Source organism: Corapipo altera, unplaced genomic scaffold (genome assembly GCF_003945725.1).
Source record: "Corapipo altera isolate COAL_440 unplaced genomic scaffold, ASM394572v1 22, whole genome shotgun sequence".
Classification (NCBI taxonomy): Eukaryota; Metazoa; Chordata; class Aves; order Passeriformes; family Pipridae; genus Corapipo; species Corapipo altera.
The window spans coordinates 1,857,856-1,881,031 of NW_020884886.1; the positions used below are offsets into that span (position 1 = coordinate 1,857,856).

General features: G+C 36.8%; 1 protein-coding gene across 3 annotated transcripts in view; it reads right to left on the reverse strand.

The window, feature by feature from the left end:
- Window positions 1-38: 38 nt before the first annotated feature.
- SH3TC1 (SH3 domain and tetratricopeptide repeats 1) overlaps window positions 39-23,176 on the reverse strand; it is a 31,335-nt gene continuing 8,197 nt past the window's right edge. For 2 of the 3 annotated variants that reach the window (XM_027642981.1, XM_027642982.1), the window contains exons 3-18: window positions 22,868-22,942; window positions 20,504-20,631; window positions 17,892-17,997; window positions 16,086-16,229; window positions 15,267-15,444; window positions 14,455-14,528; window positions 13,408-13,603; window positions 12,355-12,482; window positions 10,077-10,118; window positions 6,821-8,509; window positions 6,267-6,447; window positions 3,847-3,997; window positions 2,237-2,359; window positions 1,791-1,941; window positions 765-961; window positions 39-532 (exon numbers count right to left, since the gene is read on the reverse strand). In XM_027642981.1, coding sequence (XP_027498782.1) covers window positions 302-532; window positions 765-961; window positions 1,791-1,941; window positions 2,237-2,359; window positions 3,847-3,997; window positions 6,267-6,447; window positions 6,821-8,509; window positions 10,077-10,118; window positions 12,355-12,482; window positions 13,408-13,603; window positions 14,455-14,528; window positions 15,267-15,444; window positions 16,086-16,229; window positions 17,892-17,997; window positions 20,504-20,631; window positions 22,868-22,942 — 3,794 coding nt within the window. In that variant the 3' untranslated portion in view covers window positions 39-301. Of the gene's footprint in view, window positions 533-764; window positions 962-1,790; window positions 1,942-2,236; window positions 2,360-3,846; window positions 3,998-6,266; window positions 6,448-6,820; window positions 8,510-10,076; window positions 10,119-12,354; window positions 12,483-13,407; window positions 13,604-14,454; window positions 14,529-15,266; window positions 15,445-16,085; window positions 16,230-17,891; window positions 17,998-20,503; window positions 20,632-22,435; window positions 22,527-22,867; window positions 22,943-23,176 lie in introns of all 3 variants that reach the window. The other variant, XM_027642983.1, reaches the window with a different exon arrangement.

A 23,176-nucleotide genomic window follows, 5' to 3' on the forward strand; every position in this document is an offset into this window, starting at 1 on the left:
ACAAAAACAAACAAAAACAAACAAAAACAAACAAAAACAAACAAAAAAACCCCAAAAACAAAAACAAAAAACCTGTTAGGTTTTGGTTTTAGTTCACATCCTTAAACAAGTACAAGACTGTATATCTTAAAGACAATGAAATGTAATTCACTGTCACATAAACTGGTAATATGGTCTGGGATCCTGAGCTCTGGCTTACAGCACATACATAATGAAACATTGAATGCATCTTCCCACAGAGCCAGTGTGGGTACTTCTCTAGGTACTTCTGTAGCAGTCAGACTGAATTTTCCAAAGATGCTTATGATCTCTTGTAACACCGATCAGGAGCTAGATTTATTCTCCTAACGTTCAGCTCTGTTGCAAAGGTTCTTGCCTTTTGGTAGAAGAAGAGAGACATTTCCCGATCCACAAGGAAGTTATGGTAGATTACTGCAAGTCTGGTGTAAATCTTCAGTTGAGCTTTTTTATTGCCCAGGTCCATGGCAGCAGCAAGTGCCAAATGGTAATAGCCTGCTGCATCAAAGGGATCCTGAAATAAGAGACACAAAAATAGTACCTCTATTGTACAATTAGTGTAAGACGATTGCCAAGCTCAGGCTTGTAGATATCTAACAAAAGTAATATAGATTCTAAACTTCAGTAGGTTTTTCCACTTTATTGTTTACATTTCAAACACACAAAACCAGAACACAGCAAAACTTGATTCTATGAAACCTTAATCAGTGTAACAATTTTCTGCAGCAGTTATTAGAATTTCTTACCTTAAGGTCATAGAATATAATATCTCCTAAGATCAAATACACCTTGACATAATATAGTGTTTCCTCCTCAAACTCCAGAGGGGAGGAACAGAGGGACAAGGCCTTTAAATAGAAATGTTCAGCTAGTTCACAGTGACCCAAATGGTGATGGATGACAGCCAGACGATGGTAAGCTATTCGTTCATTTAGCTGATTTCCTAATGAGATGACATGTGAATAAGATAAAACCAAAGAGATAAAGTAATCAGTCTCAAATCGGAATACATCTACGCTATTTTTTTAAAATTTCTATATTGAATTTGCTGAAGTTTTATTGCATAAAATTACTTTTGCTTAAGAGATAAATGCCCTTTAAGAAAAATCTCATGAAGTTTCTGAATCTCCTGTTATAGGATTTGACAGTGTCCAGGATTTTAAAAATAGTTATATTAATCTCTCATGTATATATATACACCGTGTGCATACTTACATAGAATACAAATAGACTACTATGAAAGGAATGAAAGACAGAAAAGTAGCAGAATTAAAGACAAAAAGATGATTTTCAGTATGCTCAGAATCACCTGTCTGTGCTTGTAAAGAGAGGTGAGAGGGTTCTTAATCAGTTGAACAGCTCCCAAGCTTGAACAGTAATTTTAAAACTAGCCCTATAGTTTTTGATTACTTCATCCTGTGTTGGTTCACCAGCAGGGCTATGAGCAAATCTGAAAGCATATGACACGCAAAAGCCTCTTGGGACAATATTATTCATCAGCATTACATCTTAGCTGTTAGAAGCATACTCAGTTTGGACTTGAAATTCCAGGCTTAATTCTACACTCTCTCAAAGGTTTTCCATTATGAACATAGAGCTAGAAGAGGCAGCAATAAAGTTGTTCATTCTTGACTAGAGGCAAAGTAGCAATTATAGTATTGTTATGAAATCCTGGCAAGAAATTTGATGAATTGAAGGGAATAAAGCTTTAGAGTTCCGCTGTATTTTTAGAGGTATCATTCATATTAGGCTATAATAGAAATTGGTCTTACCTAAATTTACACTGAGCATAAGAGCTTCTCTTGCATATTCCAGACTTTCCTCATAGGCTCTCAGATTCATCAACAATTCCACTAGTTTATTGCATAGTCTGAGTTCAGTGGTTTTGTTGCCAGTCTGAACAGCAAGTGGAAGAGCCCTGTCCTGAAACACATAACAGCATCTTATGCATGGCTGGACTCCAAGATGTGCACTGACAGGTTCTTGTTTACGTCAAATCAAGTAATTCTGGTTTCATTTTGCTCTTTGCTTATAACATAACTTGCAACCAGAAGAGAAGTTGAAACAGGAGATATCTACTAACACCATGACAAAGTACTCAGCTGCAATAGCTTATAAACTGTTTGCTGAGAGGATCAGCTTCTGGTTCAGCATTTGTAGAATACCTCCTGTGGGGGGAGGTACATGACTATCGATGCAGTAAAAAAACTGCACAAACCCTGTAGAAAGTCACTGCTTTCTCCTTTTCCCAAGTACCATTGAAAAATATGTCTCCAGCAGCTTCAGACAATTCCATTCCTAAATTTGGATCTCCTGTGCAAAGAGCAGCATCCTGAGCAACCTGAAATGAAAATAAGGAATGAGGAAGGAAAGCGAAAAAGCAAATCTTGGTTACTTCATGGTAGAACATAATAAGTACGAGCAATTGGAAAAAACGATCCCTAAGGCTTCTCTTATTATAATGATAGGAAAGGCTATATTTGATGAGAACATGCTCTTTTGTGATAACCTGTTTTTGAGCAAGCCAGCAGCAGCTACTGAAGAAGAAACAAAGCCTGGTTTTCCCTTTATCTGGCAATAGTATCCTGCTACATCTATCAGCACATGGCACTCTAAAATCACTAGTGTATTTGATAGCTGCAACATACTGAATTTGAAATAGATCAAATATATCATAGAAATGTTTCAATTTTAAGGTAGGTATTGTTAACTGCAGCTTTAAAAGCCAGTGAAGTGAATTTTGTAAATAAATGCAGATCCACTATCCTGTTTTCCTGAATAAATACATGCCTTGTTAACAAAAAGGATTTAATGAAAGGCAGCAGGCATCTTCCCCAAGGCAACAATACCAGGATACTCAGTTATTGATAGGATAAGTAGTAATGAAAAAGTACATTCTCTCTACTTAAGCACAAAGGCAGTAATTCTTTTCCACCTGTTTTGGCTTCAGGTGCCTAAGGACTCTATTGCATCGCATTGTGGAGTCTGTGTTTTACTGGCAAGTTAAGATGTGATGATTTGCAGAAGTTACTGGCATAAATCACAGTGGCCAAATTTTTAGTGGGTAGATTCCTGCTTTGAGACTTTCCTCATGGATAGGCACTGACACTCTGCTCTAAATTCCATACTCCATACATGCACAGTATGAAATACACATGCATGTGCCTGACACACTCCTCCTCGTGAAGAAAACCAAGCAGATAGAGAAAATTATCCCACATGCTGATTTTGCTGTTGTACCACAAGGTGACTGACTTGGGGGCTATCAGCTAAAATCATTTTGTAAAAGAAAGAAGTAACAGGGGTATAGAACAGGTCCTTCTTGTAAATATATGCATTCAGTTTTGCTTGTAAGTATTCAAAAATGTAACCTAATTGAGAGAAAAACTCATTTCAGTAGCACCACATATTGTGTCTCAGGACATTTTAATATGAACTTTTTTCCTATATCTTCAGGTTTTGTAGATTTCTTTTCTAAACATCTTAACAACAGGTGTCTGGTTATTTTATTTAGAGATCACATTTTGGTACTATTCATACACCAGTCAAGATTCAAGCCCTGTAAGGATCCTACAGCATAAGGCAGCACTCCCCTTTACAATGGGAGAAAAGTATTTTTACAGCAGAGCAGGAACTAAGAAAGGTCACTGCCCAGAATCTTTCCAGAGTCAAGCAACAGATTAAAATGAAGCACCAATGGAAAATCCTTTTGAGCATTACACAAATAGTGTCACTATACGTTCAGAGCATACATTAGCAAAATCTCTGGGATTGCTATGTTGAATTACTTACCCTTACCATGCCACCTGCACCATGTTGACAGCATACCTGAATATAAAGATCCACAAGCTCATTCTGCCTCAGTACATAATATATCTTTCCTGCTCGTAGCCAAGCATATGCCTCTTTCTCTTTTTTCTGGAGATCTATAAATATCCCAAGGCTTCTTTTGGTATATTCCAGAGCTGACCTGTAGGCCCTGAAACGGGGAGAACTGCTAATCACTGAAGGGTTTCTTCAGAGTTGCAAATGGTTTTCTTCAGTGAGAAAAGTTTCATACTAATATAAAAGACAATCTGTTTCCCCTACTTAGTGCACAATTATAATTTCTCAGCTATATTACACTAGTAACTAGAGAACTCAGTCTTTTTCCTCTTCCTTTTTTTGTTCCATTTATGTTTCCTGCTAGACAGTTGAGATGTGTCCTTTCTCTACCTCAAACTGAGAGGTAGAAAATCTTTCCTCATCTTTAACTCTTCTATCATTAATGAATTTTTCCTAAAAACTTCAGAAAGAAATTGCATCTGTAATCTCTTTTTTAGTCAGCTAGGCCATGTGACTTAAGCACAATTCAGACTAATCAGCAATTGTAGAAAAAACCAGGGAAAATGGGGAGGGGGGTGGTAGGGAAGAGGAGAATGGGACATGACATGGTCAGTTCTAGAAGCACCTTAATTATCAGATCATTAGTCAGTGCAATTTTCTTTAAGTGTAAAGAAAGACATATCAGATTTATTGACTTTACAATGTTTTATAACAGACATAGAAAATCTAGACTCATTAAATCTGTCTTATGCTGTATTCCCATCACCCTGACCTGTTGCATTTCCTTCCATGCACAAGGCAAAACCAAAATAAAATATAACATGACCTGCATAGTTACAGTGAACCCTTACAGAGTGCATCTTTAGAACAGCATGCTTAGAGCTCCAAAGAGAACCAAAACAAATCTTAGAGTAATACCCTCCCTTGTACTTCACACTATCAAGATTTCAGTTCTATCTCAACAAGATATTTCATCAGAGGGAAGAAAATTGGGTTTATCACTTTCTGATTCTTAAAAAGAGATTGAAGAGACCTGTCACTCATTTTATAATCATGAGAGGAAGTAAAGATTCACTGAACAAGCCTGACATTTCAGTCTGCTCTGCTAACAAGCTGCTAACACGAGGAAAGGTGAGATAGTTGAAGTAGTCCAACCCAGCCCAATTATTGAATGCTACTTTCATCCCTCCCGAGTCTTTGCTTTTACAGCAGATAGAAGCATCTACCAATTCATAACCCAGCACAGCAGCTGGAACAGGTCAGGCTGGTCCACTGGCATGGACACAGTAGTTTTCTGTTACTTTACCACAGACATATGTGCCCTGTTATTCAGGGCTGTTAACTCAAAGAATACTGTGATACTAAGGACTAATACCACATTGACTATGTGTTATTTTCTGGTAGCCTGCTAAGGTTATATAGTCTGGGAGCCAGGCTCCAAGGAAACCTAAGTTTTGTGTATTACAAGCACACTAAGCAGCAGCTTCTCCAGCTAGTAAAATCCTTCTGCAAATTCCAGGTAGCTTGAAATCTTAACCAACCCCTTTCTCTTCAGTCTCTCCAAAGAATGGTCACCAACTATTTCATTAAAAAGCAATGACCAAAGCAAAATAAACTGGGTGATCTACTAGCAAAGTTAGATGCTTGGACTGCAGCCACTTAAAGCTAAAATAGGCATCTGTTCTCTTTCCACAACTGAGAATATTTTTTTATCCTTACCAAGGCATGCTTGAAAATACCTGAATCCAAAGTGATTCCCTGAAGTACAGTAAGGAAAAAAAAAAAAAAAGTCTTTAAAGGTACTTTAAACATTGTTAGAGAAACCTGTAAGTTTCTCCAGCACCTGTTAGTTACTATGATTTAACTTGTGCAATCTGTTATTTCAATAGTGGAAAGCAAAAAATTGGTATTCTGAAAATAAGAGCAATATAGAAATTGCTGGAGACTAAAGCTACGCAGTTTTGCACATAGGCTTCATACTTATATAAGTTTTGATAAAAGCCTTTCCTCAAAGAGAAGCACTTAGATAGTGACAATTTAATGCCTGACCTGTTTAGAATACATAATTTAGGTGGGTTTTTTAAAAAAAATTCTTGCAAAAATCATTGCAAACAAGTCACCTGATATAGCAGTTGTCAAGAGGTGCATAATAATGTTTAAAATGTATTTATATAGATTTTAAAAATAAATTGGTTCTTCAAGTACTGCTAATTCCTGCTGAACATCTTGTCTCCCTTGAGAGATTATAGTTACTCAAAAAGAAACAAGAGAAATCTCCACTAGCATTGGACCCTTCAATTCTGATAAAATGTATTAGCAAAGCGGAGAGAGAAAAGAAATACATCATATTCAGCTTTTGGACAAACTGAGATCCATAACAGAAAAGTTAAAATCAGAATGAAAAGTCATTTAGCATGTCTTACCTTTCTGTTCCTAAAGACAAATAAAGCTGACTAATAGTTTCCAAAATTTGTCCCTCCAGAACTTTGTTGGACATCTTTCTAGCTAAAGATAGTTGATATTCATTGTAGATGACACACTGAGCCTCGTTGGGAACAACTGTACTGTAAAACTGACACAGCAGTTTAATCGCTTGCAGTTGACCTAGGAGAATAGATTGGAAACACTAACATGAATCTCTATTTTAAAATGAAAGTTAAATTATTTTTAAAATTATTAATTCTCACCATTTCACAAATCACAGCGCAGTCAATGAAAAACGTAAAAGTCATAATAAGAAGATCCCACTGCCATTTCCTTCACATCCAGAGTTAAAGGCTAGAGGTTACTTCAAACTTCATCTCCAAAATAAAATAGTAACACAGTCGCCTTACCTGCATAAGCTCCTTAATCATGGTAGCAAGAATAAAGAAAATAAGATATGCCTCTTCTAAATGCAGCTCTAACATACCTATATAACAAAAACTCCCAAACAGGGTACATTTTGTAACTTGAGAGAAAAAAAATATATACTTACTCTCCAGATGACTTGTCTCCATTGCAACTAAAAAAGCCCATTCATAGTAAAACCTTCCTTTTTCCCTTTGAGTTCCACCAACATAGTAACATCCCAACTGAAGGAGGACTTGGATAAAGTCTTGACCACAGTCCATACTTGGAAGCTTGGAGAATAGCTTAACTGCCCTGATAAAATAATGTTCTGCAAGCTTGCTGGCTGCTGCATGCAGGCAGAGTGCCCCAAAATTAGCCAGGGCTATAGCTTGGTTATGGGTCATCTCAGCCTCTTCTGAAAGTTGCAGTGCTTTGTAGTAGCTCTCAGCAGCTTCTTTTGTGTTGTTTGTCCTTTTCAAAGCAATAGCAAGCATATTATAAGCAATGCCTAGTTGGTGAGGACTGCTCCACGAAGAGCCTACAACAGTATTTAAAATGGCTAAAGCCACATCATATTGCTTGTAAAGAATGTATAACCAAGCAAGTGAAACCAAGTAGTTAATAGTTTCCTCTGGCTTAGCAGAAGCATCGGAGTCCAGTGCTTTCATCATGTAAGCAATGGCTTTTCCATACCGTTTGTGGTGGCTGTACAGCTTTGCTAAGTGAAGATAGATGGTGCTGCACAGTCCTTGCTGCTCATCAGTAAACACAGACGAAAGTGCTTGTATGAGGTAAGGTGCAATTTGGGATGGGAATATTTGTCTGAGCTTTTTCAGGCCATAGAGTTTGGGAGCATTTTTAATGATTAAATCAATCCTTTTCAGGGAATCCATTAAAGTACTGGAGCTCTGGGGAGAGGTAACCTTTATGCAACTTAATACAATGTGTGGCAAACACTTTTCACTGTAGGACTCTGCTAGTTTGAAATAACAGTTGTTGGATAAGTTGTTTTGTAAACCCAGGTCATTGAGCAAGAGTTGAAACCTTTCCAAGAATGGCAGTGCCTCGTCGTGTTGTTTGCGTGCGCTGTAATGTTTTGCCAGTAGAAAGCATGCCCTTGCCTCTGCATGTTTGTTCTGGCTCAAAACTGTCCTCTTCAGAGCATACTTCAGTATATCTGACTCCAGGTCAGCACTGCAAATGTAGTTGGGAATTCCCACAAGAAGAGATGTAGCCTTGTCAAAAACTTGAGCACACTTTTCTTTGTTCTTCTGTGTCAAGTAGATGACTGTTAGATTTGTATAAAGAGCAATCACGAAGTACAAATCATTAAACATTCCAGCTACTGCTCTCAGTGCTTCCTCAAAATACACCCGAGCTTGGGAAAACTTCAGCTTTTTAACACTAAGCCTACCTAAGAGAAAGCATAGCCTTGCTAGTGCCCAGGACATCCCTGCTTTCTTTGCTGCTTCCCTTGCTAATCTTAAAAAACTAACTAGTTCTTCTTCTTCTGAAAATCCATAAAATAAGGTGTTGGTAAATGAGTAAGAGAAATCATACAGGCTTTTGAAGTTGCTCTCATACTCTTTCCTATTTAAGAAGAGTAGCAGAGACTCAGGGATGTCAAATGCTTGAACATCATCTTGACATATGTGGAAGCGAGGTCCTTCAGGTGGAGGGAAGATTTCAATCTTTGAAGAACTAGCAGATTCCTTTCCTTCTGTAGCTGGCTCTCCTGCCTGAGTGGCCTCCAAATTCTTGAAGTTCTTCAGCAGTTCTTCTATCTTGCCATTCTTGCTACTGGATCCTGCACTAGAATGGGAGCATGGAATTTCTGAAATTTAAAAATAAGGTACAGATCATAACTTCCTCCATGCACGCACACAGATCTTTCATACACCAACCGAAACACTTCTCAGTAGAAGATGCTTTTAAGAAAACATTATGTAAACATAGTGTGATTTCCTAACAGTATGGCTAAGAGACAAGAAAAGATGTAAAAAAGATACTAAGAAGGATCAGGGAGGAACAAGTGTGGGAGACTGGAAGAGTGGGAATAAACAGGACTTGCCATGTGTGAGAACATTAGGCATCCATATACTTGTCCAGCCAGACCCTGTGCCTGATCCAACACTAATCCAACTGAAATTCAGTATTAATTCAAATTGCTTTGTGTCTGTCTGTGTACACTAAAAAATACACTCTCTATATTCTCTGCTCTCTCCACACATATATGAGCAAGAGAGATCTGCCAATGAATTACAGTTCAGTCTAGTTAGTAAGAAGGAGAAGATGAAAATCTAAGACCCAAAGTCTGAACTGGAGGCTGGAAAAAGGGCCCTGGGTCAGGGCATGGATACAGGTTGAACTTAAAGTATAAGGGAAATGTGAATTTAAGCATGCAAGCTGAGTAAGGGTATGTCCTGAGAGCATGCTAAGGCAGGTTAACCAGGACAGAGAGTAAGACTGATATTTGAGTTGCTGAAGTCTCACATGGCTGCTCTGGGTGTGCCTGCAAAGTTTCTATTCTCCTGCCCAGGCCACCCAGGTCTATACAATGCGTAATAGGATTTCTTCTTTCAGTCAAATACCAACTCTGATTATCTTTCTCAAATTTGTGGTGACTCATGTTGTCATTGATCTAAGTTCTCCTAATGACAATATTGTTGAATATCTTACAAATATAATGAAGACAGATATGGCATCAACTCTTAGTCTGCCTGCTGTTATCCAGTCCAGTTAATAGGGCAGGGATTAGGGATGTAATTTGCAGTCATAGTGCTTAAGTTTACAGCTGCAGATGAACAGGAGCTTGTTGAAGCTGCAGATTTAGAGCTCAATTACCTTAGAATCTCATTTCTGAAACTGCACAGCAGAATCAAATATAAAAAATGGTGTTTAGAGAAATAATACAATAAAAATAATTATAGTGACAGCTTGCCAACAAAATGCAAAAGGGAAATAATTCTGTATCTTCATCAAAACATCTCCTTTGGGAAATCTATTTATAGGATAAAGTTTTCTAGCAGATGAAAAAAGTTTTCTAGCTGGAATTCAAATCAGGACTTGCCAGGTGTCCCATAAACAATATTTTGCTCTGGAAAACAATGTGGAGGAGTTGGGAAGTAGTGCATATGTGTGTCACAGCAGTAAAAATAAGTCATACAGTCTGCAACTGGATAGCAAGTTCCAAGAAAGACATCTGATATCAGCGAAAACCCACAATATTGTACAGCAAAACCTAGTGAGAAGGGGTTACAACAAAATCTCAGAAAGCAAACAATGAGAGAAGAAAATTAGAATTTGAAGAGACATTAGAAGAAGAAAAGCTAGTAAATATACCAGAAATATCAGAAGTCACGGTAATTTTATGTAAAAATTTTATGCATATGAGTTATTACCATATTCATGAGCTTTCTGAAATTCTAGTTCTTCTAATTCATCTGTAAGAAAGAAAACACTCATGTTAGCTATGGTATCTTTGTTCTTTCAGTTTTAAATCTCCTAAAAAAAGACAATTTTTGAGTTGATAATTCTTTATGTCAGGAGAATTTGATGTGTCCTGGAAATTTAAAAGAGAAGAAATTTTTAAGTCGGACCCAAAGCTAACAGATGAGGGACTTACCCTCCTGCTGACACAATTCACTTCTTCTACATGGTTATCATCATGCACCTACCTCTGTTCAGTAAAGTGAGGAGACAACTGCATATCTCAGAATTAAAGCCAATCTGTCCTGCCTGAGGGATGCATTTCTGCTGCCTTAAAATACAAATGGGCAGCAAAGATATGACCATTCTCCACAACCCACTTGTAAAATGAGGTAACAAGGAGCCATTAATATTTTTAGTGTCGTTCCCAGGGCAATGGAAGGAGGGGAAATATTTGTGAGGATTAGAGTGTCAGACTTTTGTGGCCATTCTGGTAGCATGCAGGTGAAAAAAATCACTCCATCTTTTATGTTTAAAAGGTGTATCTCTTAATTCTGTAGACATTATTACTATAGGTCTGGCTTTAAATTTTTACCATAGCACATCTGTAGAACATTTAAGAATTACTATTTTTGTGTAGCAGATATTTCTCAAGGCATTTCCGTTGTCATGCTGCATTTCAGGATTATGTTAACTATCTTTCATACGCTAGATGCAATAGAAGTGGTGCTGAAGGATATATTTAAAAAAAATCACAGAGGCCCACAGACCTATTCAAGTTCTTTTTAAGCTGATGCAAAGCTACTTTACTAGCCTTTAAGAATGAACTCTCACTGACTGTTTACTTTTGAAACTCCTTTCTTTAAATGCTTTCCTGACTTTGGTGGACGAATGCCACAGATGTTTAGAGTAATTGTAACTTAATGCTCTGAACATCTAATCAAGGAAGTGCACATAAATAAACACTTCTCAGTACAGTGATTTAGATGTAAGGAATCAAAAAAACACTTATTCAGATCATACAACAATACATCAAGTGAATATTAAGAAATGCTTGCTCTTGATAAGTGGAGTTATGTTGATCAATTGTGCTGTTTAAGAGAAGTGGTAAAGACGTGAAAGGGGGAAGATGTGAAAAGAAGTCAGCACTTAAGGTTAGGGAGAAGACGAGATGTGGTGAAAAACGTGCAACAGGCAAAAATAGCAGCATGTCCATGGCATTGTTTTAATATTGCAGAGGTCTGAGCTTTTGTTTCCAGACTTTTCATTTGAGCAAGGAAGGTGAGCTGTGGAGTCATTTTGCACATTTACATGAGTTGCATTTTGCAGCTCAGGCCTGACATGCCTTAGTTATTGTTCACACACAGAGACTGATTTGTAGAATTAAACCAATGCACCCAAGTCAAAGGTACACACTGGCTGCTTTCAAACTGGAGCCTACAGGCCTGTCTCTTGGGATGGCACTAATGGAGATAAAACTTTCTTAGATATCTGACAAGCATATGCATCACCAACAGCCTGTGGTGGAATAAGAAATTGCTGCCTCTGTTCAGTTCAGCAAGACAATTAAATTACCCTGCCTTACAGTAAGTCTACAAAGGTGAAACCCCAGTTACCCCTAATGGTTTATGTAAAGCCTCAGCTCGTAGAGAAATAACGTCTGTATCAGAGATAATGTTTATATGACTAGATTTTGCTATTTTTCTGTACCTTTGAAAGTTAAATCAAGCGTGAAGAGGTATATGTTTACATTAGCTGTCAGTAGTTATTATGCCACCTTTCCCAAGATGAATGAAAAGCCAGCAGTATTTGGGTGAACATACTGCCTTTTTTAATGCAGCCATGTGAAATTATAATTCGCAATGCAGACATGTAAAAGCTTGGAGATCTGTTCAGCTTGATAATAGAGTTTTTAAAAGCCTGCTGTTTAAATTCAGTCAAAAAAAAAAAAGAGACAAAGGACAAAAGAAGATTTGTAAATGCACTGCTGGGAAAACTCTTGCAACAGCAGTAAAGTAGCAAAGATGATATAAAGGATTTATAGATGCCACATATAAAAACCAACTGAATACTAAGATATTTCAAAGTAGGTATAAAGGCTGGAATCTCATTGAAATTAAAAACAAAATGAAACAACAACAAACAAAAACCCAAACCAAAATAAAAAACAACACCAAAACCAGTTATAACAGAGATATAGAAACTGCAAACATATCTGGTGCAGCAAAAAGGAGTAAAACTCATACTTACCTATTCTGTACACAGAGCAAACATCTGTGATGGAGGTTTGTTTCAACAAATGTATTACTTCTTCCATTTTTTTTTCTTTTGAAAAAAAAGATAGCTCTTCTGCTTCAAGAAAATCCAGATCTTGTGGTCTAACAAGGAAAGGAATAACTTTGAAGGTGCTTGAAAGCAGAGTTGGCTCAAGGAGCTCACTGCATCAGTCAGATTGGAACTTGTTAGAGAAACTAATACAATCTTTACATTGTAGGTTGTGCTGTGTTCAGAATTAGTTTCAGTCACATTTATAAATAGCATATAAACTGATAGTAGCTACACTTGTAGCTAACAGTTTCTGCCATATCAGAGTAAGCTTTATATAAGTGTCATGGTAGAGCATTTTTTGAGAGTATTTATTAGGACAAGCCTTTAAGGACATTATGGTATTGATTTTCTAATATAAGCTCAGAGTTACATATAAAATGGGTGTGCAAACAACATTTTGGAACTTCTTGTTTCAGCATGCAAACAGTTCAGGCATATTGGTAAGAGTGGCCTAATTACACACTGCCAATGCATGCTGACATACACACTTTTTAGAGTTTTCAGCCTGAATTATTAGCAACTATTTGTAAAGGTTCCATTGAAGCAAGTTAAGGCCTATAATTGAGGGTACGGAAAAAAACAGAACTCAGATGCTTTAACACAGACCTTCAGAGACTTGCAAAAATGGAACCTTCCACAAGGGTAAAGCTTCTTGGATCTTGTGATCCAAAGAAGAGAAACTGAACAACAGACCAAGTCCAAAAGCTTCTTTGCCCAGTAAGAAGCTCAGCTACAAACTGATATTTTCCAACATTTAATCAGGCTTCATATTCCAATTTCCTTGCATTTGTTTTGATTGATACATGCTACAACAATTCTCTTTAAAACAAAAATATAACACACACCCCCCCAAAAAAAAGAAAAAAAACCCCAAAACACAACAGACAAAAATCCTGGATTTACCATTCACTGTTTTAAAGTGTAAGAGACAGTCTAAGCCCCTTTTTGTTTATAAGATAAATACATATCACTCACTTATTTCCAGATAAGTCCAGTTTCACGTGAGTTGTCTTTACAAAACCTATTTGGCCAGTAGACACATGTCTTCCAAGAAACCATTCCATGCATTCAATGAAGTAGCCCAGGATCTCAATTTTGTCCCCCTCCTGGAAACTCAGCTCCTCTGGTACAATACTTGCATAATTCATTACAGCTAGACAGGATCCCATTGCTGTGTAATAAGGAGATAAATAATATTTGCAGATAAAGTAACTTAACAATAGAAATGCACTTAATAAAAAAGCAACTCAGCAGAAGAATATATTTAGCAAGATACATTCCTGGAACTCGTGAGTTGCACATCCGCTCTTCTAAGATTTAAAGCATGCAAACCCCAGTTTGGTTTGAGTGATTAGAATTGTAAATAGCATTTTAAAAATCCTCATTTCTCAGCCATCAGAAAGGAAAGTCTAAAATGTTTTCAAAATTCTAGCAAATTCCATCACAAAGTAGAAAAAAATGGTTTAAGTCCTTACTTTATCTCTTACAAAGGGCTTTGAACTTGGGCCAGAGTAAAATGTTTGAACCAAACTAAAACAATCCCTAATGGATAAATATGCAGTAATATAGCAGTCAATACCTTATTAAAATGGAGATGCATGGTAGAAAATAAGCCATTTTTCTCTCTAACCTCAGACCATCTGTATAAGTTTTATTTCCCCAGCACTATTAGATAAAGCAATACACATATCAAAGATACACAATAATTACATTGGAGCATTTTCTAATTTTAAAGATTATCGAAGCTACAGAGGCATCCTTGACTCAATTACTCTACTACTTTGTGCATCTTCTTCATACAGTATTTAGGAGGAAAAAGGGGAAAGATAAACCTTTAGAGTGTAACTCAAATTAGGCAGAGCTTTACTCTCGCATTAATTTTACTGCAATGTAATTTTGAAAGCTGTTTTCCCATCCTATTAAAATGGAAAACAAGTAATTGAACCCTTTAGTGTGTCCTAGCAAAAGTGTAGAATATGTTTGGGGTTATTTTAATGTTGATGTTTGAATGGAGTTTCTTACCAATTTTTCTGATGGATTTAGATTCAGTTTTGCATGAAAAATCAATAGGATTAGAATACCCTTTAAGAAACCATCTGAAAGTAGAAAAAGAGATTGAAGTTAGTGTGTAGAGCATTTCACTGAATGCTGTGACAACAACAGTGATATTTTAAATCCATTTGGAAACTAATGCATCCCTCTCACAAATAGTTTTCAATTTCAGCACAGCCCCTACACTTCAGACAGTTATGTTTTGATTAATATTAGTAGTAAAAGTCCTCCTACTTCGGGCAAACAAACCAAACTGAGAAAGTCATGCTATTTCTCCTTGCCCCAGGTCATTCCAGTTTTAAGTACTAAGAACACCAAGAATTAATTGTTTTATGGTGATTTCTGAAGTGAGCCCTTTGATGTCATTTTGGTTCTGGGCTTGAACTGAACTTGAGAAACTGCATTAAGGAGGTGAGTAGCTCCCAGCAATGTTAAGTAAAAACACTGCTAGCCTGTTAACATCCACTTTTCCAAGCATCCTGAAAATCGAAATTTTTCAATTTACATTACTAGAAAAAATGTTAATGGACTTTTTGTCAGAGTCAGGAAGAAAAGCAATATCCAACTCACAAGCTGGCAAACCATCTCTAAACGCAGCTCTGCAGGCAGCTGGATTAATTTCAGTTGTGTGGTATGAAAGCAGTTAGAGTACCTTTTTCTCAGTGTCAATGAAGATGGATGTTCCACAACAAGCTACCCTTAGGAGACATCTCTGTCTAAGCAGAAGTGTGCACATATTAGACAGATGCATATGAAATAGGTAGTTAGGGTCAGGTACCTACTGATGGAAAGGGTTCAATGGCTCCAGAGAAGCCTTAGACAACACAGATGCGTTGCTATCCACAGATCCACCTGTTACATCTTCAGTGAAATCCCCAGTCTCAAAATAAGCTTTTATTTCATTGTCTGTAGCCATTATCTTTCTTATCAGATTGTCAGGACATAAAACAAAAAGTGATCCTAAAACAAAAGCAGTGGAGCAGATGTCATTTTACATAATGTTTTAGTGTCATGCAAGCCTTAAAACTTGCTTGAAGAACATCAGTAATATTAAATTAAAAAGTCAGATTTTTCAAGACTTTTCTCTCCAATTGTCAGATATTCACATATTTCTCTCTAGTTTTTCTTTCATTAAAGAAATGCAGAGCTTAGGTCTTAAATGAAGTGTAGAACCTTCTGTTGCAGCATTTTCAATATTCCTATTGCAGTAATCAATCCGTCTACCCCATCATTCTGTCTGACTGCAAAAGCAGGTGATGCTGTTTAGGAGAAGTACACGAGCCTGGCAACTATCCATAATCCCTCTCCTGCACATCTCCAGAATCTGCAATAATATTAGGCAAGTTGGAATATACATCCACCCCTAATCCTTTTGGTATCCATTTATGGACCAGTTGCACAGGAATTTCTCTAATCCCTTTATGATCCTACTTAACCTAATCTGTGCTTGTTCCTTCCTCTTCTCTTTCTGGTACATTTGGCGTGAATAAATTAAAATTTCAGCTTCATTAAGTTTTTTAATAGATCTTAATATTTAATTTGCAGATTTTAAAGAAAGGTACTTCTCTAAATTTAGCCTTAGCATGTGCAGTCTTACTTACCTTCCTGTAGCAGTAGACTTCTGCACATCAAATTTAATGATTTTTCATTTATACAGACTTCAATGCCTATTTCTTCCTCCTCTTGAGAATATAGCCAGAAAGACTGATCTAGGAATAAATTCTCCATGCAATGATTTATAAAACCTAGGAAAAAATATTCAACTTGTTTTCTTTGCCATTTTACAGTGTTATACAAAAAGACAAACTTTGAGGAAGTCAGAGACTTCTCAATTATTAATTAATGCACAGCTTATAACTAATTTTACTACATAATAGTTGTAAAATTACATCCATTGTCACATGCATTACAGCTACTTTTAATGCTCAGCTCTCACAAACTACACCTAAAAGACTCAAAATGTTTCTGTGCCTAATACTGCTGAAAAAGCAGACTGTCCTCCCCTTACAAAGGTTCTTCGTAGCTTAGAAAGGCTTGGAGTCTGAAAGATAATCACCAGCAAGCTTTGAGCACCAGGTGCTTGGTATCACCTTAGCATCAAAACCAGCTGACTGGAAATAATGTCAAAAAACAATAATGTCTCTTTATAAACTCCTGTTGCCTGATTCAGCTATGCCAACATATGGAGACACTGTGCCTGGCTATCAGATTCCTGGAATTTCTTTAGGACAGAGATGATGCTGCATACCAGAGTCATATAAATCAGAAGATAGTGCTTGATCTTAGAAGGTGGGACTCCTTAAATCAGCATTTAGGGCTTTCAAAGGCGTTACAGGGAGTAATGATAGTTGCAGGGATATCTGGGTTGGCTCATCATAATGAGCATGTTACAGATAGCAGATTACTACTTAAAGGACCAACATTAATACATTAGCAAATCCTTGTGCAAAAGGTAATGATGGAGAGGAATGGTGGACAGTGATTAAGGTGCTACTTTGCTATTTTGAAGATACTGAACCAATTCCCTGTTAGCCACAGCCTTTCCCAAGAAGCAGCTTCTTTCCTCTATGTTCTATCTGCAAAATTGGATTGGAACAATCCTTTTTCTGCTTCTCTAAGGAGCATTTAAAAATACAAATTAGCAAGTAAATAGCAAACACAAAATTAAAAATAAAATTCATTATTTAAAATTTCTATGATGGAAACAGGTAAATTCAATCATAATGCACACAAGCTTCCTATACACAGAAAAAAAAAAAATCAGGTGAACAAAATGGAGACAAAGGTCTGATCCAAATGCTATTCTTCAAAAAGGACCACTATTCTCTCAGAAAAGTTGTAGGATATTGAAAGTGGAACTCAAATCAGTGGCATCATATTGTTACAAAAGGTATGTTTAGATGTGGAAACAAAACAAGCATGCAAAGGAGCAACATCAATATGTCAACAGTGAGCAGAAAAAGCTGCAAAAGCATTTAAATTGCAGCACAGGTTAGACTTTATGACAAAACCATCTGGACTGGAATAGACTGCTTAGAAATACAATATCATCCAGCCCTGGAGTATCTAACATCTGCCAGGACCAATAGCTGTTATTTGCTTTGAGACAAAGGCAGGTTTTCCTGGAGGCTGGAGCATCTCTGCAGCCCAATCACTGGTACTCAGATCAGGAACATCACTTACTGCTCTTAAGGGTTAATAAATCTAATCTCAAAATTGTGTTCAACAAATTCCCATAGAATGATAGGAGAACCTGAGTTAGAAGCAACCCACAAGGTCAACTCCTGGCCCTGCACAGGACCACGCCAAAAATCCCTTCATGTGTCTGAGAGCCTTGTCCAATCTGACATTGTCTGCAGATGAATACAAAAATCATATTGAACTGCTGTATGGTTAAGCAACTTTACCCAGTGAGTGGTAGGTTAGAAACTTCCATATTTCCTCAAAAGTTTTAAACGTCACAACTATCAGATCTTGATCGCTGTGAATAGACAGGAGTCTGGCAGAGAGCTCCTAAAAAATCAAAAACAATATTTTATTACAATTATACTAGACTCAAGCATAATTTGTCACTAATGCATAGCTAAAATGCTATGCAATAAAGAAGGATAAAAAAAATCATGCAGGATTTTACCTATATATATCTGTTCTTTAACAGATAGAGTGAGTCCAGTTTTAATCTGACTTTTGCTTAACAGTTGTATGAACAGTTTCAGTGAGGTTAATTTACAGAGGAAATAAAGAGCTCCCTGACCAGATGGAGACTAAAGGTTTGTCTAGTTCAGAAATGTCTATGTATAGTGACCAGTGTCCTCTGAAGAGAATGTCAAGGTCAGGCAAGCATCTAGTAGTTCTTTCCAAGAATACACTCCTAGCACAGAGCAATTTACAGCTCGGGAACTGCCTTTGTCAGACACATGAGCGTTAACATTAAATAATGGACAGGAGCTGCTCTGGGGTTTTTGACTTAAGATTTCTCTAGGTCACTAGAACCACTGTGAATTTTTTGGATCTACAACCTTCTGCTGTAGATTATCCTCAGAACTCTGTACACATATGAAAATGAAGCTCCTTCGATGCAACTTTGAACCTGATTCCAGATATCTTCAGTCCAGAAGAAATACCGAACAGTCATTCCTGAGTTTACTGTTTCCACAGTTAAAAGAATTAAATGTACTGAAGTATTATTTAAAAAAAAAGTGCACGAATATCCTTTTATCCTCATTCATATGGGTTCACATTGCTAGGATAGCATTAGATTACACTTTTAACAAAGATTAGCAATGATCATTGCAAATGGTAATGATGGATTTTAAGAAATTTCAGAAATGCTTAAAGGAGCAACTACAAAAACCTTCAATAAGTGAAAAATATGTACATTTTGATGGATTCTAACGAAAGAGTTGTAATAGAGAGTGTTTGCACTTCAGTTAGTAGATTAAAATCAGGGCTCTCCAGTGTTGCTGGCTACAGTCTTTCAGGAAAATACAAAAAACTGTGGTAATTTCTAAGACAAGTATCTGAACCACTATCTCAGAGAATAAGGCACATGTATAACAGGTATATATGTTTATATATAACACAAGCAAACATTTCCCATCTTTGCACCCTTGCTCCCGTTACATCAAAATTGAAATGCAGCTTAAAACAATTTAAGGACTGATCAAGGAACTGATTCTCTCAAGGCAGCGAGAGAAGAAATTGTCTCTCCAACTTTTTCTGTAATAGGAGCAAGATGGAACTGATCCACTGATTTTATGACTGTTACGTCACAATTTTAAAATGTCTTTGAATTAATTCTGTTCAACTTCCATATTTTCAATTCACACAACCTGAACAGATTAAAATACAAAAGTCCAACCTAGCCCTCTTTAGCAGACATGCCTCATCACTGCTTTGATCTTCTGCATGCCCCTTTCTACACTAGATTACATATTAATGAGAGCCTGAAATCTATTAATAAATTACCAACATATGCTAAAGTATGTCACCCTCAGGGGCTTTATGTGCTGCCAAATATCAAAACAACATTCTAAGGAAATTTATCATTATCAATCTTGTTTCCTTCAAAGTCTTTTCCCAGTCTGTTTCTAATAAGGCCACAAATCTCATCTACTCGTATGGATCTGTTCCTTTGCCTCCTGATCCCATCACCCTTTCCCCTCTAAACAAAATCCAAAGCAGAGTAGCCCAAGTACAGACTGTTTTCACAGCCACAGAATCAGGAGCCTGGTGATGCAGACTTCACAACACATGAAAGGAAATTGGTGTAGAAACATGTGTCCAAGGCAGTCAAAGCCTTCATTAAGTACGATTTCAGTGGTTTGATTTGCTAGTGAAGGAGGCTGGAACTCATGGCTCAGACAAAAAGGGACACCAGAGGTCCAGTAGCATCATTCTGCTCTTTTATCAAGAGGGAAGAGGAGACTAACTTGTATTCAAAGCAAACCTCATTGGTTGTAGAGGACAGGTTTCCTAAATACAAACAAATTGAAGACAGTAATAAAATTTGGCCAACTCTAATGTGCTATTTAAAGCTATGTCCATTTAGCCTTAGGAAGTCTAATATTTAGGCTATTCTCCTTCAGACTTCCTCTTTGGCTTAGTAGTGAGCTTCCCAGGTCACTTGCATGCCAAATGACTCCCAAGTGACTGAAAACTGAAGTGAAGAGTCAATATGAGGGCAAATTAAAAAAAAAACCAAACAAACAACAAAACCACACAACACCCTTATTTCCTTTTGTATTTGATTTGTAAATCAAAGCAGAATGTTTTTAAAATAAAACCCTTCCATGTGTTAAGCTGGGTTTATTTATTGTACATCAATTTCCTAGTCATTTTCAGTCATTTAATATTTCTAAAGTCCCTATGTGGTTTTGGGCAACGGGAAACACTGGTCACTCAAAATCAAACATGCAGCACGTACATGGAAATGGAACCCCAATATCTTTCAGATTGTTTCAGTAGCACATGGTATCTTCTCTGAATAAATAAAACAATTTCCAAGCAATTGACTTACACTGAAAACTGCCATGACCTCCCTGCTGTCGTTTTCGAGAAGACGAAGCTGCCCTCTGAGCTGTCTTTGGAGTCTGGGATCAGGACATCCACTCTTTCGTCTTACCATTGTTAACTTCAAGGAGATATCTGGAGAATGATATCCATTTTCAGTGCTACAAGTTCTGTAACTCAGCTTTGGAGAACCAGAAAATCCCTCAAAATCATAGAATACACATTAAAACATTTTCTCAGCTTCAGAGACAGGCACACAGAAATTCATCTACTGCATGTTTCTTTTACATTTTTATTATCCAGTAGACATAGGAGCCTAGCATGACACATTTTTTCATAATAAAGCCTACAGTTATACAAAGAAGCATGATAAGCAGGTCTATAGAAATTTTGGGAGACAAGTGACACTTATGGATGGAAAATAGGAAAAAAGTAAGCAGTTGGTAATTTGTCAAATTAGACAGCTCTACGGACCTTGTGAACATGCCCAGATTTCCAATATCCCATGCATATTTGAAAAAAAAAAAAAATCAAGGCAAACAGATACAACCATCACCAAAAAAACCCACCCAAAACTGAACAACAAAAGCCACAGATAGTTCAGCATGTTCCAACAATTCTTTATGCTAATCTTAAATTCATAGTTATCTGACATGTCACCCCCAGTACTTCAGAAGGCTTTTAGAAATTGAATATTGAAAAAGCTTTTTCTCAACTAAGCTGAACAGCACCAGCCAAATTAAACAGTCCAACTAGAAGCTCACATACATGATTTTCACAGCACATCTGAAAGCAGCTAGATACCTGTTCTCAGCTCTTGACATCTATTTATGAGAAGCTTTTATTGAAGCTAAGGGTATAGTTCCAGCTAGCTTCTCTCAGATAAAGAGGATCTTTGATAAAGCTTCTTTCATTCTGCACTAATTCATTAATTTAGCTCAATAACAGTAAATCATAAGTTTTCAGATACACAGATGGGTACATAAGCCAATAATACCCACTCAGGAAGAGTCCCAGTTGCAAAGTGTGTAAATAGGTCACACTTTCAGCAATAATGGTACTGTTGTACATACTAAAATATTCCACCTCCTCTGAGTTTCACCTTTTAGTCAGGTAAAATAGATATTTTTCACATTTTAGTTTCATATAATACATCTTAATCTGTTTTCAGAGGGTTTCCTATGTATGTTTCCAGGAGTTTTACCATGACTTGCACCTAAATTACTCATTACTTTAAGGTCAAGAAGAGTGGCTCAGAAATATAAAGCACTGCTACTGAATTACAGTTGTGGTCATACAGTCAATTGGTAGTACAAAGAACACAAACTAGTGTATTTGAATGTTATTCAGATCACTATTAGGGAACAGAACTGTTGAACTTTTCATTTTACCTGAAGCCATAAAAAATAATGACACAAGACTACTACTTAATTCGTATTTTTGTTTTACATAGTCAGATTGATACAGAGTTAAATATGTAATTGTGGAAACACAATTTAAGTTTTATATAAAGTTAATGTTACTGAAATAATACTGAATTTGAATGAAGATAACAGAAATATGGCTACTTCTGTCAAAAAACCACCTATTAATGGCTTATAGAAATGAAATATGGTCCAAAAACCCTATGGTAATCTTCCCATCTGCTTCTGTAATATCTGATCCATACCCCCAGTAACGAAGAGCTCAAATTCTGTACAGAGTGAGACAAGCAGGTACATGAGCACAAATAAATTAAGTGCAAATAACCACATGCCTGGGGAAAACTGTCTAGCACTGACGTGATTTGTCAGATCAATCCAGAAATCAGAGCACATCCCAGTGTTGTTTTTCATGACTATTTCTCTTCCTCCACAAGCAAGAGAAGGGAAATATGCCAAGACCCTCAATTCACAGAGCCTGCCATGAGCCCTTCAGAGGGGAAGCCTGCTGTACTTACTTACTGAAGAACTGCACTTAATTGCCACTTCATTGAAAATACAGCATTAAAGAAATAAAAAATAAGAATTGAGACTTGTAAAGGCCACAAACTGAAAAAAAAAAAAAAAAAAAAGACATTGGAAGGATTGAAATCCATATGTCAAATAAGCAATGAACTTTTCATTTGCTCATTTTTTCTTAGCAATTACAATATAGTCGATAAATTATCTCTGGTTTTTATAGCAGTTATTCCCTCTTTTTATGAGAAATTCTCAACAAATCTCATGTAGAAGTTGGACGCTTCACATCTGCCATGAAGGACATTATAAACTTTACAGGAGTGACGACTGCAAATGTTGACATAGTTGAGTTGTCTCAATTTAAAAAAGAAAAAAAAAAGCAATGAGAAAAGCATTATATCTATAAGATATCATGGGAAAAAATGCCTTACCAGTTGGAAAATTCTCTGCCTGATTTGGAAGGATCCTTGAACTGACATTCATGCATTTTTCACTTTGAGAACACCCTATTATGATAAATGAAAGGAATGGTTATGTGCATTTTCTAAGTCCATAAAACTCACACACACACAAAAAAACCCCCTTGAATGCCCCCCACTTCCAAAGCATTTTATATTCCAATTTATATTCCAGTGCATCAGACAATTACTAGCAAAAAATAACTGTTTTCTCCCCTTCCTGCTGTATAATTCCCCAAACACTCAAAAAGTGTCTGCAGAACATTTCTCTCCTACTGGAGC